At 49.0% G+C, this 17359-nt stretch overlaps 1 protein-coding gene across 1 annotated transcript in view; it reads left to right on the top strand.

Moving 5' to 3' along the window:
• LOC135284254 (heparan sulfate glucosamine 3-O-sulfotransferase 3B1-like) overlaps positions 1-15773 on the top strand; it is a 29402-nt gene extending 13629 nt beyond the window's left edge. Inside the window, exon 2 of the mRNA XM_064395649.1 lies at positions 11637-15773. Coding sequence (XP_064251719.1) covers positions 11637-12255 — 619 coding nt within the window. The 3' untranslated portion in view covers positions 12256-15773. The remainder of the gene's footprint in view (positions 1-11636) is intronic.
• The last annotated feature ends 1586 nt before the right edge of the window (positions 15774-17359 follow it).

Genomic DNA, 17359 nt, shown 5'->3' with positions numbered 1-17359 from the left:
GAAGAGGCGGTGCTGTAGGGATGAGGCTGCTGGGATAACCTCCTGGGGGCTGCCTGGGTTAGGAATATCTCCTGGTGTCCTAGCCAGGGGCAGGAGCCCCAGGCTGCTCTGGTGTCACAGGTGGGATGAGCCAGGAGGATGTTCTGTTCCACGTGCAGTGGTGGGTAGTCCAACCCTTGGATGAGTTCTGGTGCCACTTGCTTTGGGCATCTGATTCCTGAAACACCTGCTGCTCCTGGGACAGCAACAGAACACTAACAGGCTGTACTTTCTGCAGTGCCAGCTCTGTGTGTCTCAGTACCCACTTCTGCCTCCCCCAAATCCCAGATCCTCACATCTCTGGGGCTTCACCTGATTATATTGCTCCCTAAGCTGCAAGGAAGCATTTTCCCAAGACCTAGGAGGAAGAGAGATGCCTTGAAGACCTGTAAGGAGCAGGGCACCTCTCCTTTGAGAGGATTAGTGCGTTGCTACAATTAAGAGAGCAAATTGGTGGGTGTGGAAGCTGTTTGGGGCCGTGGACTGGATGGCTGAACTTACCCCAGCACTGGCTGGGGCTCTTGCCACATGGGGGCTTGTGCCCGAGCCTTGGTAGCAGGGAAGAGGTGAGAGGGAAGAAGCTGTGGTGTGAGCAGTGGGCATTGGTGCCTCTTGGACGTGTCTAAGTGGCTGCTGAGGGGCAGAAAAGCTGACAGTGAGGTGTAGGCTTTGCCTGGAACTTGTGGGAGCAGCCCAGTTGCTCTCTTGATGGAGTTGAAGCCAAACCCCTGAGGTCAGAGTCTCTGGGTTCATGGGGACTGTCTTAGTCCCATATCCTCTGCTGCAGGAGACCTTTCTGTCACCTGGGTACCATGGATGTGTTTTGGATATCCCACCATTATGATTTATTCATCTGCTTTTAAGCCTCTTCCAAGACAGGCTTCCTTTGCACAGCTCTACTCTGAGCTAGCAAAAGCCTTGCAAGAGCTGTGGGGTTTTTGTCTTATTTATTTGTCTCCACAGTTAAGCCATAACTCCAGACCCTGACTCTCTTACTTAGCTGTTTTTTTTCTGGACAAGGACATTTTGTGCTTGCAGGGGCTTGCCCAGTCCAGATGCTGGTTTCAGCTTCTCATGAGGGCAGGACTGGTACTACTTAAGTAAAGCTGAGTTCAAGGATTCACATCTCTGTGCAAGGATGTGTTGAACTAGCACTCTTCAAGAGCAGAACTTTGTCTTGCAATGAGTCTGTAAGTGGATCTATCAAATCTTTACACAGTAGGAGGTTAGAACACATAATGTTAACTCTAGGCTATAAATTCTTGAGGGAGGAGAAGTTGCTGGTCTTTCTGGTTGCAAAAGAATAAGAGGCAAAGGCAGTCCAGTGAATTTATTTTTTACCAGAAATTAGTTGTAAGCAATGAAATCTCTCTGAATGCCTAAAATTCTTCCTCTTTCCTCCCTTTCAGGCTGTTATCTATTTAATTTATTGAGAAAAATGTTTCTGCAGCTTTGCAATAAACTCTGGCACACTGTGACAGTAACCTTGGCTTTTTAGGAGCCTGCAGAGGTGCAGCTCTGGAGTAGCTGCTGATTTCCCAGAGCGGGCAGAGCTGAGATGCCTGCTTCTGCTGCGAGTGCTGGGGCTCGCACTGGTGGCCTCCAGGTGCCAGAAGAGGGGGAAGAGGATTACACTGGTGCAACTGAGGCACTCCTGCAGGGATAAATTCCAGTTAAACACTCGAGCGGGGTGTGTGAAGAGGAGTCATGGAGCAGGAATAAAACACACAGTTTGGTGTAGGCAGTTGGTGCTGCGATCTTCTGATAAAGGGGCTTTAGTCCCAGTTTGTCAGTTAGCTCAGTCATATTTCCTGCTGATTTCAGGGGATTTTTCCCCCTTAAATCATGAGTTTCACAGAACTTCCCTCTCCCTGCTCTGCTTTTAAACAAAACCAGTCTTTTTGTCCTTTTTTGGGGGAAATGGAGGCAGATTAGGGTTATCCCACATGACTTGACTGGTGGGCAGCACAGCGCAGTGATGCTGGGCAATATTCTGAGGAACTCACCCATGAACTGCAATTAGCTTTTGCCGGTGGCGCTGCCGCCTGCCCGGAGCAGCGCCGGGCGCTCTTTGTGCCCGAGGGCTCCGGGGGGACCCTGGGCCCCGAAAGGAACGAGATGCTCATTTCAGCCCCACCCCCTTTCTGTGCTCAAAAGCTCTTATTTTCAGAGCAAAGCAGTATTGAAGCATCGGGACAATGGAGCTCAAATCCTGCTGGGGGAAGGGAGATGCTGGCAATTGCATCTTTTGTTGCTTTTTCTTCTTTATTTGCCTATGGCCTCCGCCATCCCACCCCTCCAAGAAATCCACATAGATGCTCACTAGATGATAATGAAATCACTTTCTTGGGACCTTGCTAATAGGATTATAATTATTACTGGAGATGAACTGGAGTGAATAGAATATTTACCATTTCATCTTAAATTATTGTAAATCCCTCCAAAGCAGCCCTTTGATATGTAAAGTGCTGCTCCTCTCCCCCTGGTGAAGATAATTATTTAGTGGAAGTTCAGAGCTTTTAAGTATGGTGGGGAGTAGAAAGAGGCTTCCGTGTTTACATAAAGAGAAGAGGAGGGCCTGTGTAATGAACTGGGGACGTTGATTAATATCTTGCCTGGCTCCAGCAAAGGAGGAGGGAAAGTTCTTGCTTAGCAGTTGTAACATCTCACACTGGGTGGGGAAGAGGTAAAAAAATGATTGAAAATTTAGCTGTTCCTAATCCAAAGAAAGCTCCACATCCCTGCAGCCTGTGTTCAGTTGGTGCATGACCTACCCAGTGACAGTGGCAACATTCTGAATTTGTTTTGTAGGGCTGGAGGAATTTCTGTTAGAGGAATGACCAGGTAGCCTGGGTGTCCTCAGGCTGGCAGAGAGATTTCTTGGGGGAAAGTATGGTGCTTGCCAGACTTGGAGCTAGGCTGGAGATGGGGGGAGGGATGGACTGGTGAGATGGTGCAAGGGCTGGGGCTGTGGTGTGAGGGCAGAGGCTGATGAAAATGGGCAAACGAGGTGCCTTGCCTTGGATGGGCTGTGCATGCAGAGGTTCAGGAGGAATCATGGAATATCCTGGGCTGGAGGGGACCTTGAATATTCCCTCATGTCATCCCCGCAGGGACACCACTCACTAGAGCAAATTTCTCAGGGTCCCATCCAACCTGGCCTTGAACACTTACAGGAATGGGGCAGCCATGGAGACGAGGGGTTGGAAGAGAGATTGACTGAGGATTGTTAGGTGGACACAATGTGTCAGGCAGAAGAGCTCAGGTAGGAAGGGAGATTGCTCCAATCAGCCACCTCCAAGACCACCTTTATGCCTTTGCATCCTTTGCCAAGGAACAGGCATGTCCCAGGAGCGATGGTGACACCACCCATCAGCTGCCCAGGAGTCTCTGTGGAACCTGGGCTTCTCTCTTGTGCTTCCTGGTGAATGCATAAGCCTGTTCTGTGCAGACAGGACTCCCACCAAGCGTTTCTGCTGATCTAAGTTATTCCTCCTCTGTAGGCTGCAGCTCTGTGGTACACCATATATGGCACTTTGATACAGGAGGCAGCAGCCCTGCAAGGGATAGCATGTCATATCTTGGTTATGAGACTGCTTCTAATTAACCCATTTAATCTCATGCAGTAGGGGAGGCATGTGGGTGAGAGATGTGTTTTGTCTGGCACAGGGAGGCTGCCTTTGCAGCAGAGGCTGGTGGAGCTCATTACACCCATTGCTGTTTCCAGAGGCACAAACCCTCCATGGATCAGTCCCTGCTTTGTCCAGGTTGGTGCTGGGATGCTGCTGCTAACTGTCTGTTCAGCTCTGGATTAGCTCCCCGTGTCCCAGCACAGAGAGGGTCAAGCCTCCGTGGTGGCTCCTAGGTCTGATTTGAAGGCAGGGACTTTTGAAGAGGTGAATAAAGTCTTTAATTTCAGAAAAACCACCCAAAAACTAAACCCCAAAAGTGTCCTAAACCCTGATATTTGCTATGGTGTGCTCCCCCTCCTTGGGGCACTTCTTCCTTTGATTTGCCAGGGCCATTTGTTGTGTCCTGGCTGTGCCATGTGGAGTGGGGACGAAAGGGCCATCTGCCCCTGCCCTGCATCTCCCCACTCCTCCAACCTTTTTTATCAGCATCAAAGGAGCTTAGACCAGACTCCTCAGCCAGACCAGAGCCTGTTCCTCTGGGGTACATGGTGCTGCCACCCCTGGCCACCAGCTCTTTGGTCCCATTGAAGTCCCAGAACACCTTCCTCACGGGTACTCTTCACACACAATTACCATCCTCTCCCTCCTTTCATCCCCAAAATTCCCCAATAAGTGAAGGGCACCCAGCGGATTTGGGGACAGGGAGCAAGGAGGGTGAGAAAAACATTGATTTCAGGCTGACATATTTTTTTCCTCCTTTCCCTCCTCCTTCACTTACTCCTTCCTCACCCCCAAAGTTCATTAATTCCCATCATCTGGTTTGTGTAATTATCGTGGCGAGTGTTTGACGGAGCTGGATAGGGTTACATCCATTTCAAAAAGGCCGAGGCTGGTTCCCAGCCATTCCCTTTTATTGTTGTATAACTTGCCAACCCAAACAACAGACTCCTGCTTGAGACAAAGGCACACATGTTGTTCTTACCACTGGTCATAAAAAAAGGAGAGACTGCCTGCTACTGTACAGGTCTGTGGTGCAATAACAGCTGAAGCCAAGGAAAATTTTTGAAAAGATGATGTATCAAATAATAAAGCAGGAAGCACTCATACACCCAAAGAGGAATTTGCTATTGCTTCTTCTCTCTCTATTTCTTCCTCTCCCCCCATCTCCCTCATTGCCCTTTCCCATTGCTGTCACCAGAAAGCAGAGTCAAAGCCAAGAAGATAATTTTGAAGCCAGTTGACCTGTGTGCCAGTGGCAGGGTTTGTGATGCAATTAAAATGCTTGATTGCTTTAACAATCTTTCCCAGAGCTGGTCAGGTTCTTGCTTTTAAGGGGTATTGCTGGGATTCAACAGTTTTGTGATCAGCCATGAGGGGAAAGGGACGTGGTCGGGTGGGGAGGCCTCAGGAGCGGAGCTGGTGATGCGTTGGGCTTTTGATTGATGAGCATCTGAGCTCTTGCTCGTGGTCAGGTGCCAGTATGGGGCTACAGCTGGTTTTAATCCAGCCCCTGGCTGCTCTTACCAGCACTGTACATTTTTCCTGCTTTCTGACAGCAACATGCTGCCTTGGAAAGTAGTAGCAACTGGGTATCACCTTGGCAGAGGGGATGAACTGCAAGGCAAAGCTACCATAATGGAGGTACCACCCCATCCTTCCCTGGGTGTCTACAGCTCTTTTTCAAGATATTAGAATTAGCTCACTCGGCCTAAATGTATTTATTGATATGGGGAGGAGAGAAAAGGCAGAGAAGCAGCAGGAATTAGAGTGAGAATTGGCTGTTGCAGTAAAGCCCTCCTTAAAAATGTTTGGCTTAAGATGACAGAAGGACAGATAGACTGTGATGTGAAATGAGCCCTTTGGCTTTGGTGGGATTCTAACCAGAGCAAAGCTGAACAGGACCATGTTGGGATGGGAACAGGGTACCAAACTGCCCCGGGGATGGGGACAAGGCAGAGGAACATGCAGCATACTGGAAAGCATCAACTTCTGAGGGGATGCAGCTTTAATCTTCCTCATCTTCTGCACTTGATTCCTCAGAGCTGTTCCAAGCCTGAACAGACCACTACTGGGCCTGTTTGATTTCCAACCTGTAAATTAAAAATGCAGCAAAAATCTTTAATTCATAATGTGCGTTAAGTTGTACCATGTTCTGGGTTGTTCTGTTACTGGCTGTACTTTAGCTTGGTGATATCTTGGGTTTTCAAACCCTCTGTCATTAATCTGGAGGCTAAAACTCTGTTTTCCCCTAGAATGGGAGAAGAACTTTGTTGTTTACCTTTTGTATTTCTATTCACCTTCTCACCCTAACTTTTCAATCTAATTTATGCATTTTCTTTGGAGGATCTGGGGGGCACTTTCCACAGGAAAAAAAAATCAGATTGTCAAAATTGGGTTTTGTGAAAAGGAATCACTTTTTGCCTTCTTGAAACAGGAGTGAGGAATGGGGCAGAAACTCGTCAGAGATAGGTCAGATGCTCTGTGTGTGCAGTGCTGGGCTGCAAAGCAAATGGTTATAGGTTACAGACATGAATTTGGCATGAATGTGGCTGATGTCCAAAATAATTTGACTTGCTTTTCCTCCCATTTCCCATGTTTTCCTTGCTTCTAGGGAACAGCTGTGGGGGAAAAAGTCTAGAAATTCTGTGTTAAAGTGGTTCTTGCTGCATTTCCTGGCACAGCTGCTGTGGTGGCTGCTGTGAGTGCACTCCATTTCCTCCAGGAGAGTTTGATCACCTTTGCCGAGGGAAACTGAGGAAGCACAGAGGACTGGGGAGGTGTGGTGGTGTGGAGCAGAGAGGTGTGAGGCTGGAAGGGACCATGGCTGCAGCTGCATCACAGCACAACTTGATTTTAACACTCACCTGTGGAACCCATCACTTGAATTTGTTGGAGCAGGGGGAGCATCTCCCAGAGTGGTGCTGGGTGGCTCCAGGTGCTGGACAAGAACCTATCCAGCATGAAACCTTCCTCAGAAAGCAAAGCCCATCTGCTCAGCTCTGGAGCTTCTGTTGGGCAGCAGGACACCTGAGTGGGCTGGGCTGTGGCTTGGTGACCCCCGCGTGCCAGGGGCAGACGTTGTGGCTGCTCCCCCAGCCTGGCCCTACCATGGGCTCCAGACTCTGGCTCATCCCAGCAGGTGTTGGCCGTGGCAGGAGGTGCAGGGGGCGGGACCAACAGATGTCCCCAGGGATAAAACCAGGCACCACGGCTGTGCTCTGCCCTGCACTGGTTTGTCCTACCTGTGGCAAATAATGCAGCAACAGGTTGTGGGGGTCCCCTCACCCCCCTGGCCTCTTCCTCCTTGAGAAGTAGCAGCAGATTAGCTTTGGAGCCCCTCTGTGCAGACAAAAGCTGCCACAAAGGGCATTAGGCTTCAGGATTGGATTACCATGTGGCCACCTGTCATCCCCTCTTTGTAAATTTATCTCACTCTGGGTCTGATTTTCACATTGGAGAAGTTTGCACTTAAAAAAAACCCACAAAATCCCCTGCCCAGTGCCTTTGCAAGGAACAGCCTGGCTGAGTTCATCTTAGTATTCCTTCTTATTCCAGGCTTCATTGCTGTGTGGAGCTAGAGATTAGGGCTGTTTGAATGAAGAGAGCCTTTATTACATTAGTTTAAGTGGTTAATAGGTAAAGTAGGCCAATCCATCTTTAGACTAAGCCTATCACTTCGCCTACGAAGGGTGCAGGCTTCACTGAGGAAATGTTCATTAAAGGAAAAGCTTTTCCTCTGTCCCTCTTGATATGTTAATAGCTCAGGGTTAGGGGCTTGCTCTTTGCCTGTGCAAAATTCATGGCTGTGCAAAATTCATAGCTGTGCTCACACAGCAACTTCCTCCCCTTGCTGGGACCCTGCTCCTGGCAGCTCTGCCCTAGTCAGCAGTGCAGAGCCCCTCCTGTTCTTTCTGGCTGGGCTGGGTGGGCAATAAAGGACGCTGGGAGTCTGCTGGTGCTCCTCATCCTCATTTCCTTCTTCCATGCTCAATAAGCAGGTGCCTCGTCCCTTCCCAAGCAGGGAAGTGGGGCTGGAGTTCAAATGACAGGTAGAGGCAGTGCTTTGGTGCTGGGACTCTCTGCTGTAGGATGTTCTCAAGGCCAGAAGTATTTGTGGGTTTGTAGGATTAGACAGTTCATAGTTGCTATGAAATAGGATGATTTGGATGCAGATGCTGTCTCCAGAGGTCTTTGAACTCCAGGTTGCCAGAAGGCAGGAGGATAACAAGGCAGGAGGGATGGCTTGCCAAGGTTTTCATACTATATTTTCTACTACAGTTTCCACTATGGCCCTCAGTGGTGTCTCTATCCAGCCCTGGGGCTCAGCTGAGCTCTCTGTTTCCCACAGCCTGGCTCCCTCTGTCATCCCCCTTTGCAGTCCTGTATGGACAGCAGTGGTAGCTGCACCTCTGCCTTTCTCACCCTGTCTCAGGCAGTGCTGGCAGGAGCTGCCCATGTCTCCATGGTGCCTGAGAATCCTCCACGGAAACAGAGGCTCCACAAGCTGCCTGGGGAGATCTGGATCCACCTGAGCTGATTCTGCTGGACCCCACTCCTTTCTCCTGAGGGGCTGCATCCCGCCAGGGCATCGTGGCTTCTCTCCATCACAGCTCCTCTTTCCCCTCCCAAAGCAGCAGTTGTAGTTTAGCATGGCCCTGGCTGTCTTGGAGCCACAGGAGCAGATATGTTCAGGTCTGGATCTGGTCCTCCTTCCAGCAAAACATATGTCCAGTATGTTGTGCTGGAGCTGCAGTGCTCTGCTGGGCCAAGTTGCCCTTCTCCAGCTGTGGCTTGAATGGGAATAAATTTCCCTGGGTGATTTTTCCACTGCTATGAGTTCATACCAGCCAAAGTAGCAGTTCCTTCTGTCCCTGAGGCTCTGCTGTCTCTGGCTGCCAGCATGATGGATGGTGCCTCTATGGGAGATTATGGAAACCATGGGAAAGCTCCTCACAACTAACATGCCCATGCAGTAAAACTTTGCTTTCCTGTTGTCAGAGGTTCAAACCACCCCTATGGGCCACAATATTTGGCTTCACTTGTAGCTGTCTTTCTTTCACGAAGCCACTTTACAAGCAAAGCAGAGTCTGAGACAATCTTGAGGGTCTCAGTTTTGGGCTATGCCTGGCACCTATGTGGTACAATGAAGGGAGAGCAGGAGCAAGGGCCCCAGGGCTGCTTTTGGTGGATCCAGGCCTTGTACATGAGGTGAAGTTTCTGTTTCTACCTCTGCTCACCTCAGCCTGTGTTGGCCAACCTGAGGGCAGTAGGTGTGTCAATGTGCCTTGTTCTGCTTTGCTTGCTGTGATGGGTCACCAGCAAAAGGTTCTTAAATTGCCAAGAATTCAGGCCCTCTCCAAAAATAACAATCTGGGAGGTTTAGGCTTGCCCAGAACTGAATACTTTCAGCCACAACTGCAGTGTGGGTCCAGGAGATGAGCTGCTCTGCAAAGGGGCTGATGCCAGGCCAGTGGATGCCTCTTAGGCAAAGAGTTACTCCCTGCTTTCTTCCACTTATGGTGAGCTCCTCTGTATTTGCTGAAATGCTAATTAAGAACCTGTGTTTCCCAACTGAATCAACTGACTTGGCACTCCATCCCCAGCAATTTCCTCCTGTTTCACAGCCCAGCCCTGCCCAATGCCTTTCTTGTGCAAGGAGGGGAAAAAGAAACCTTGCATCATTCCCATGAGACTGATAAATACCGGCTGTAGTAGTCCTGGAGGAGAAATCAGTCCCAAAATGCAGGGCCCCAAACAACCAGCAATCCAATGAGCCTGACCTAAAGCTGAAGGGCTTCAGTGGAACACGGGCAACCTGAGAATGTTTTGGGAAGCTTTCTCCTCTCTAGGCAGGTCCCAGGCCATTAAGGACTTCATGGGTGGAAAACAGCCTCTTAAATCAAGCTGAAAAGAAGTTGGTGGCCAGTGCAGGATGTAGAACTTGGGTTTAATGTGGCCATAAAAGGAGACACCACTTAATGAGCAAATGTCGAAATCTACATCAGCCCATGACAAATTTAAGAGTTGCTCTGAGCGTTATTGACTGGCCCTGTTCTGTGACAGCATTATGGGGTTGCAGAGTTGGCCAGAAAGGCAGAGGATTAGTCAGAGTTTTATTCTGGTTGCTGGTTTTGGCACACACACACTAGCTCCTGCCTTCCAGAAGCTCTCACATTCCAGGTATCTGGTAGACCAGCATTATTTTTATCTGCATGTGAAACTCCACTTGTGTGGACTTGAAATCCCAGCCTTCAGGGTTGCCACCACCTCTGGCCATGACTGGACATTCCTCAAGCTGATATCCTTTTCCTCCATAGTCCAGCTTGTCCATTGCCACTTCTGAGTGCCATGCAGATCTGGCACAGGGACTGTCTCCCACCTTGGCACTGTGGAGAAGGGGCTCTATGGGCAGCCTCGAGGCACAGCTCACAGGGAGGATGGAAGTGCAGCCACTGGGTGCCCCTTGCCAGGAAACACATTGCACAAAGGTGATGCCAGAGGCTGGTGAAGTAAAATACCAGGTACAGTGTGAGCTCACCAATAGTTGCATAAATAGCTACTGACCAAATTTCGTAGACATGGGATGACTTTCGATGCAAACAGACCTCATATTCCTGGATCCCCTGTATTTGCTCTCAGAACAGATTGGTCAGTTTTCTTCTCTTGAGTTCTGAACAGGGCAACCATTGGCTTTAGCACAAATTATATGGGGCTGTTTTAACTGCAAGAGCCCTAGTGATCTTTGCTGTGGAAGCATAAAAGCAGTCAGGGAGGAGATGGCTGTTGGGAACAGCCTCTGTGTGGTGTCCTGTGGCTAAGGAAAGCACAGCTTCAGGCTTGCAGATCACACGCTGGCTGCTTATTTCTCTGTGCTGGGTGGATGCTTTGAAAACTTAATCAAGTTTAATAACTTTAATTTCGTGCTTGACTCCCCTTTTGCCTTTTCTTTTCAACTGTCTTGCAACCTGGAGCAAATGAGTCTGTTTAGGCTATAAAGGGAAAGAACTGGCAAACGGTCTAAAATATTTTAGCTTGACTAGTGAATAATAGAGAAAAATTACTCTTCCTGCTTCATGCCACTTCTGTCAATTCTGCAAGCTCCCTACACTTTCCCCATGTGGTTCACTAGAAATAGCCAGGGAATAAGGCAGAACTGCTGGAAGTTTTAAAAGTACTTTGTGAAGGTATGTCCTGCCCATGTGCTGAGGTTGTGTTCTCCACAGTTGTATCCCATATCCTGGCCTGCTGTAACCTGTGGGGAAATGCTAGGCTGGGGCTGTCCTCATTGTTTCCTGGACTAGGATGTGCTGAACATGCCATGGGCAGCTCTTGATGCCCTTTCTGATTCATGTGAGGAAACAAGTGATAGGGAATAGTAAAGCAGGGGGTGAAACTGGATGCAAGTGGACTCCTGTGAGTGAAGTCCTGCTGTTGTCGTGCCAGGGAAAAATTGCACCCTCTTGCCTGAATTGGAAAAAGTTTTGCATTTGGAACGCTGAGGGAAAGTGAGGTGGACATACTCTAGAGATCTCCTGCTTTTCTGCTGTACCATCCTCTCATTCCCATGGGGAAATGAGCTCTGGACTGGGGCTGAGGTCTCAGTGGTGTTGTCATGAGCCAGAACAGCCACCTGGTACAGCTCAGGACCCATCCTGACCAGTCCAAAGCTGGTGTGGTACATTCAGCCATGGTCCAAGCGCAGAGTGTAGCTCAGCTAATCCACTCATGAATAACTGCAGGATTACTCAACTGGATTTCTAATACAGTGGCCTTTAATAATAATCCCCCCCTAATCCCTGAATCAATGGGAAATGGATTTGTCTGTATGATCCAAATGGCCTGTGAAGGCATTTTAGGGAGAAGAATTCTTGTGTATCTATGTGTAAACATACATATGGATGCATATGGGTATTTTTGTTCCTCTTCCTTGCCCTTCTGACCCATGCCTGTGTGTTTTGCTGGCAGGGAGCTGATGCCCAGGACTCTGGAGGGGCAGATCACCATGGAGAAGACCCCCAGCTACTTTGTCACCAAGGAGGCCCCGGCCCGCATCTCCTCCATGTCCAAGGGCACCAAGCTGATCGTGGTGGTGCGGGACCCCGTGACCAGAGCCATCTCGGACTACACCCAGACGCTCTCCAAGAAGCCTGACATCCCCACCTTCGAGAGCCTGACCTTCAAAAACAGGACTATGGGCCTGATCGACACCTCGTGGAGCGCCATCCAGATCGGCATCTACGCCAAGCACCTGGAGAACTGGCTGCTGCACTTCCCCATCGGGCAGATCCTCTTTGTCAGCGGGGAGAGGCTGATCAGCGACCCCGCGGGGGAGCTGGGCAGGGTCCAGGACTTTCTGGGCCTCAAGAGGATCATCACGGACAAACACTTCTACTTCAACAAAACCAAGGGCTTCCCGTGCCTGAAGAAGGCGGAGGGCAGCAGCAAACCCCACTGCCTGGGCAAGACAAAAGGCAGGACCCACCCTGACATCGACCAGGAGGTGGTGCAGAGGCTGAGGGACTTCTACCGGCCCTTCAACATGAAGTTCTACCAGATGACAGGGCAGGACTTCGGCTGGGACTGAGCCTGGCGTGGGAAAGTCCCCTGTTATTACTTGCCCAGCACGGTTTGCTTATATAAAGAGATATATATGTATGTAAAATGTACAGAAATCTATTTTATAATAATTTATTTTTAATTCCTAAGCAATTAATTCACTAAGCTGCCTAACCACACTGGCTAGAACGGTAGCCTGTAACCTGTTTAACATTCCACTGTGTTTTATTCTAATGTCTCTCCTTTCCTTGGATTTTTGCCCTTCTTCTTTCTCTTTGGTTTGGTTTGTAACAGACAGTGCTTCCACTTTTCCTAAACAAAATTTGTATTTAAAAATCAAAAGAAGGGAGGGAGGGAAAGCACAAGTTTATTTTTGTTACGGGTATCTGGCCTTTATAAACACTTGCTTTCCCTATTCCAGTGTCCCAGTTTCTGCTCCGCTGTTGTGCTCCCTCATCCCACAGTTTTCTGGTTAGTCCCATGGCCCTGGGAGGTGTTTCTCTGGGGTGGGTGGGAGGAAGGCTGGGCATCCCTGCACCCCACATACCTCTGCTGACCAGCAGCATGTTTTCCCAGTGGCTGTAAGCCTGGGAACCCCAAGCCAAGGGCTCCTGCTCAGGGTTGCCGGGAGGGCAATGTGCTCTTTTTTCAGCAGAGAACCTGCAGAGCTTGTTGCATGGCCAGAGCTATCCTCAGTACAGTTTACCTTCCTGCTTTTTGTCCAGGAGGTTCTTGCCCACAGTCCCTCTATGCATTTAAAATCTTTACTGCAGGTCAAATGTAAAATGCTGTATCTGTGTGTGACATGTGTGGTGCTGGTCAGAGTGCAGAGAGTGTTGCTCCAGGAACACCCATGCACACCAGGCACTGCTGGGAGATGGCACATGGAGCACCCTCCACCCACCAAAGACACCAGCAGAGCCACTGGGAAAAGCTCAGGTGTCTGCCTGGCATCATACCCAGCATGGAGCATGTCCCAGAACATGGCACAGGCACTGTTACCTCCAGCCCCATGGCCACCACAGCATCTTCCAGTACATGAGACTGGGGAACATCACCCTTAGCCTCTTAATTCCCATCAGTTTTTGGTCCAGCACCCTATCTGTGGTCTCTCCCAAGGAGCATAATTTGCTTAGAGCCAGGGAGAAGTGCTGCTGTACCAACAAGGGTGAATGTGTAGGAAGGCAGGGGGGAATCTGGGCATGCTGGGGTTGGGGTATTCCTGGCAGTCCCTGGGTGCCCTGGCTGAGCACAGGGGTAGCAGCCAGGCAGGACAGGAGGCTCCAAATACGTAACCATTAACCTGAATGAAATCCTTCTCCTCAGGTGTAAACACTAGCTGTGGGACTCCAGGACAGGTTAGGTGGCTGTCCTAAGAGCTCTGCCAGTGTTTTGTGGGCTCAGCAGGTCCTTATAAGCACTGTGTGTGTCTGATGCCTTATCATTGCTGCCAGAGGTTCTGCCAGCTTGACTGGAACACCTTCAGAGCAAAGTGGCAGAAGAAATGATTTTGTCCTTGAATGTTTAACAGAAAGAGAGCTCTGATGTCTTTGGGCAGCAGAACTGCCCACACCTCATCTTCAGCCCTGAAATGGTGCACTGCACTGAGCATCTCCTGGGGTTGCTGTGGGAGCACTTCCAGAGGCAGTGTGAGTGAAATTGGAAACAACAAAAGCACCAATGAGCAGAACATCTAATTTCATATGCATTGCCTGTAGAAATCCATGCCCTGCACCTCTCCATAGTTACCCATAGCTCCCCCTTGGAGCTGCCCATTGCAGCTGTGCCCAGCTGTGGTGGGGCCCATTCAGTGGTGTTTTCCAAATGTTTGTTTTACTTTTGCAGCCTCCTTACTCTTGTCTGCCCCTTCCATCTCTCTGCTGTGGCTGTTGGGTGATGAAAATGTTCTTCAGACCATGGGCTGCTCTGTCTGGGTCTTGAACTAGTCCTGCTCCAGCAGACAGAGCAAAGAGCAGACTTGGCTCTGTGTCTGCTGCAGGTGCCAGGGAGCTCCCCTTCAGAGCTCTGCTTAAACCTGAGGGCTTTTGGCCTGCTCAGCAGTGTCACATCTCCAAAGGGATTTAGGGACTCGCACCACCACGTGTGGGTTTACACTTGAGGTGCAGTGCATGTGGGTGACCTCAAGGAAAGGGAGATTTTAAGCATAACATCATCAGGCTGAGCTGCCTACAAAGTTGCTGTGAGCAGGATCCAAATTCCTCCTTGGAGTTTGCCTCCAAACACATTTTCCCACAAACAGGGAAGTTCTCCTTCTTGCCCTGAGACATTTCTAGTGAAGAATTGACAGTTTGGGCCAATGCAGTCTGACTTCAGAGGGTTCAGGCGGGATGCGGGACCTGCTGGGCTCTGCAGGCTGACAGACCCTGCAAAATCCAGCTGCAGGCCTGAGCAGCTGGGTGGATCTATGCACTTTTGAGGGGTTTGGCTTCAACTCCAGCCAGGTCCCAGGCTCTGTTTCCTGCTGCCACGACAGGTGATGAGTGCAGGAGTGTGTCTGCTTTATCGCAGACCCTGCCACTGTTGGGTGACTGAGGGGAAGGAGCTGCAGGCACTAAGAAAATACTTCCTGGTGGAAAGCCAAGTAATTTTTTGGTTCTCAAAACCTCCGTCTTCCTTCTAGCAGCTTATGCAATGCATGGAAAGAAGCTTGACCTCTCCACTTGGCCCTTGGGTGAGCTCCCAGCCGTGGTTGTGCCCCCTCCCAGTGTTTCACTGGTGGAGCCTCCAGGAGCTGTCTTGGCATGGGCTCCTTCCAGGCGCTTCCCTGCGGAGTCTGTGCTGGTCCTCAGTGCCCCAAGAGTTTTACATCCCCTACGTCTTCCTTGCTTTCCCGGAAACGAGTGTTTAATATCCCAATGCCTTCCTCAGCTGTTCAGCAGAGTGTGGGCTTCATATGTATAATCAAGCCCTGCTGCGAAGAACTCTTGTGGAGCAATCTTGTAGGAGAGTGGAAATACAGAGCGTGAGGAATAACTCTTCTAACCATAAACAAATTATCTCAGTATCCTTCATAATGAAGTCTGCACTAGACTTTTAATGTAAAAGAGCCTTACCTAACAAATATGACAATGAAGGTGAATTCTCTGTGGTGTTCATCTGGTTGCTAACATTGGAATCAGTGCATTTCTTTTTAAATACCCCACTTATTTTTCTTTTAAATTAAGCTTGAAGGTGTGATTAGAAGTTTGGTTGGTTGATTTTTTTTCCACATTGTAACATTAATTTATGGCTGAGTTTAATTCAGTCCTGTATTCAGAAGTGCAGTATAGCTATTAGTGATGTGTTGTCTGTTACAAGGTTCTATAGTGTAGTAGCCAATTTGTAAAAAAAAAAAAAAAGAAAAAAAAGAAAGGAAAACACACAAAAAAAAGCCACAAAAAAGAAAATAAAAAAAAAAAGTATATGGAGTATTTTGTGGTATGTACAACACAAATTAATTTTACACAGAGAAAGATGTTTCTAGGAAAATGAAATTCTGATAATTCATACTATTTGTATGAAGAAATAAAAACTCTATTTTCTGAAGCGACAGGCATGGCTGTGTTCATTGGGGAGGGTTGGAGGTACTGTCCATGCCAGGAGTGTCCATGGAGCTCTCTGGAGCCAGAAGCTGTCCTGGGGCACACGGAGGTGCCCGATGCTCAGGTGTGCTCTGGGGCTGCTGGACCTCCTGGACACGGCTCAGGCTATGCTCTGGGGCTGTCCTGCCCTGCTGGACACGGCTGCACCCAGCCTGGGGAAGGGTCTGAGGGACTGTCGTCCTTAGTCCTGTTGCAAACACTGGGTGGGTTCAGGGATGCTCCAGGCCTACTCAGTCCTTCACCGCTGCAGTGGAGAACCTCTCCAGTGCCAAGTCACTTTTCCAAAGTTTTTCTCTTACTGTAGTGATGCTGATCCAGCCTCTGGGGTTGCTGTTGCTCCCTACACACTCAGCGTTTTTCGGCATAAAACTTCATTACCACATAATTCAGAAGAGTCCCAGGCCAGTGCTCTACAATGCAGCACCTGAAGAATTAGATTTATATAATGTACCTTTTGCCACTAAAAATGAGTTTTAATAATTTCATTTTTCTTTGCAAGTCCTGCATCTGGTGCAGAATAATTGATGGTACTCTTTCAGATTGTCCATTTTTCAGAGACCTTCTAGAGAAGGAGAACAGAGCACAAGATTTAATTTTGCCATTTAGGAAGAATTTAACCTGGAAACCTCCAGCTGGTCAGGGCTGTAATTAGGTGTTCCCAAACTCTGGCAATGCTTAAACTCTACAGGTGTCTCATTTTTAAAATATGCAGATTTTGCTTTAACATTCCCATGTAACTTTCAAGCAGCACAGCTGGATGACCTCAGCTTGATGGAGTTGAGCTGTTCCTTACCTCATTGTCACCTCCCCTTGATTTCATTCCAAACCAGGTGTGAATGCCCCAGCAGATGTCAGTCCTGGAGGCAGCCTGGATCTGAGTTCACCCTGATTTTACAGCAGCTCATGGACCTCTGTCCCTCATTTCTGTATTCTATGTGAGCTGCTCAGTTCTGAGTTGGAAAGCATGAGGGTGCTTTTCCTTCACAGGTGGGTTGGTGCTGCAGAGGAAGGGGAAGGGGATTCCTAGAGCCCTAGTGGGGTTCAGCATCTGCCCTGTCCTCTGTATATCCCTGAAAACTATTCCCAGTTGTACCTGGGCTCGTGGATATTGTGGATTCATTCCCCAGTTTGGTTTGGTGCTGCTTTGGCAAGAGCATCCAGAGGAAAAGAATAAGGATGTCTGTGATTCGTGGGGGCCTGGTACAGAAAAGGGTTTGCTCTGAAGAAGATAGGCCGAAGGTTCTTCTTGTAGATCTGGAACATCAGCTGAAGGAGGAAGCTCCTGAAGGCAAATGGGCTGATGAAGGTGGTGAATAGTCTCTCCTACTGGTGTAACATTGCTGCTAAGCACGGTGGTAGCCAAGGTGGAGTTACTTTTCCTCTTGGTTGATACAAGAAAGGTGAGAAATAATTTTTTTAATATAGAAATCAAACTGGTCTCCAGATTGTGCAAGTGAATGTGGCATTTCTAGGGGAGATGTTTGGGCTGATGGCAGCATCTTGGAGAAGCATCGCCTTGCAGAGATGAGA

Source organism: Passer domesticus, chromosome 20, assembly GCF_036417665.1.
Source record: "Passer domesticus isolate bPasDom1 chromosome 20, bPasDom1.hap1, whole genome shotgun sequence".
Taxonomy (NCBI): domain Eukaryota; kingdom Metazoa; phylum Chordata; class Aves; order Passeriformes; family Passeridae; genus Passer; species Passer domesticus.
This window is presented reverse-complemented; position numbering and strand designations above follow the sequence as displayed.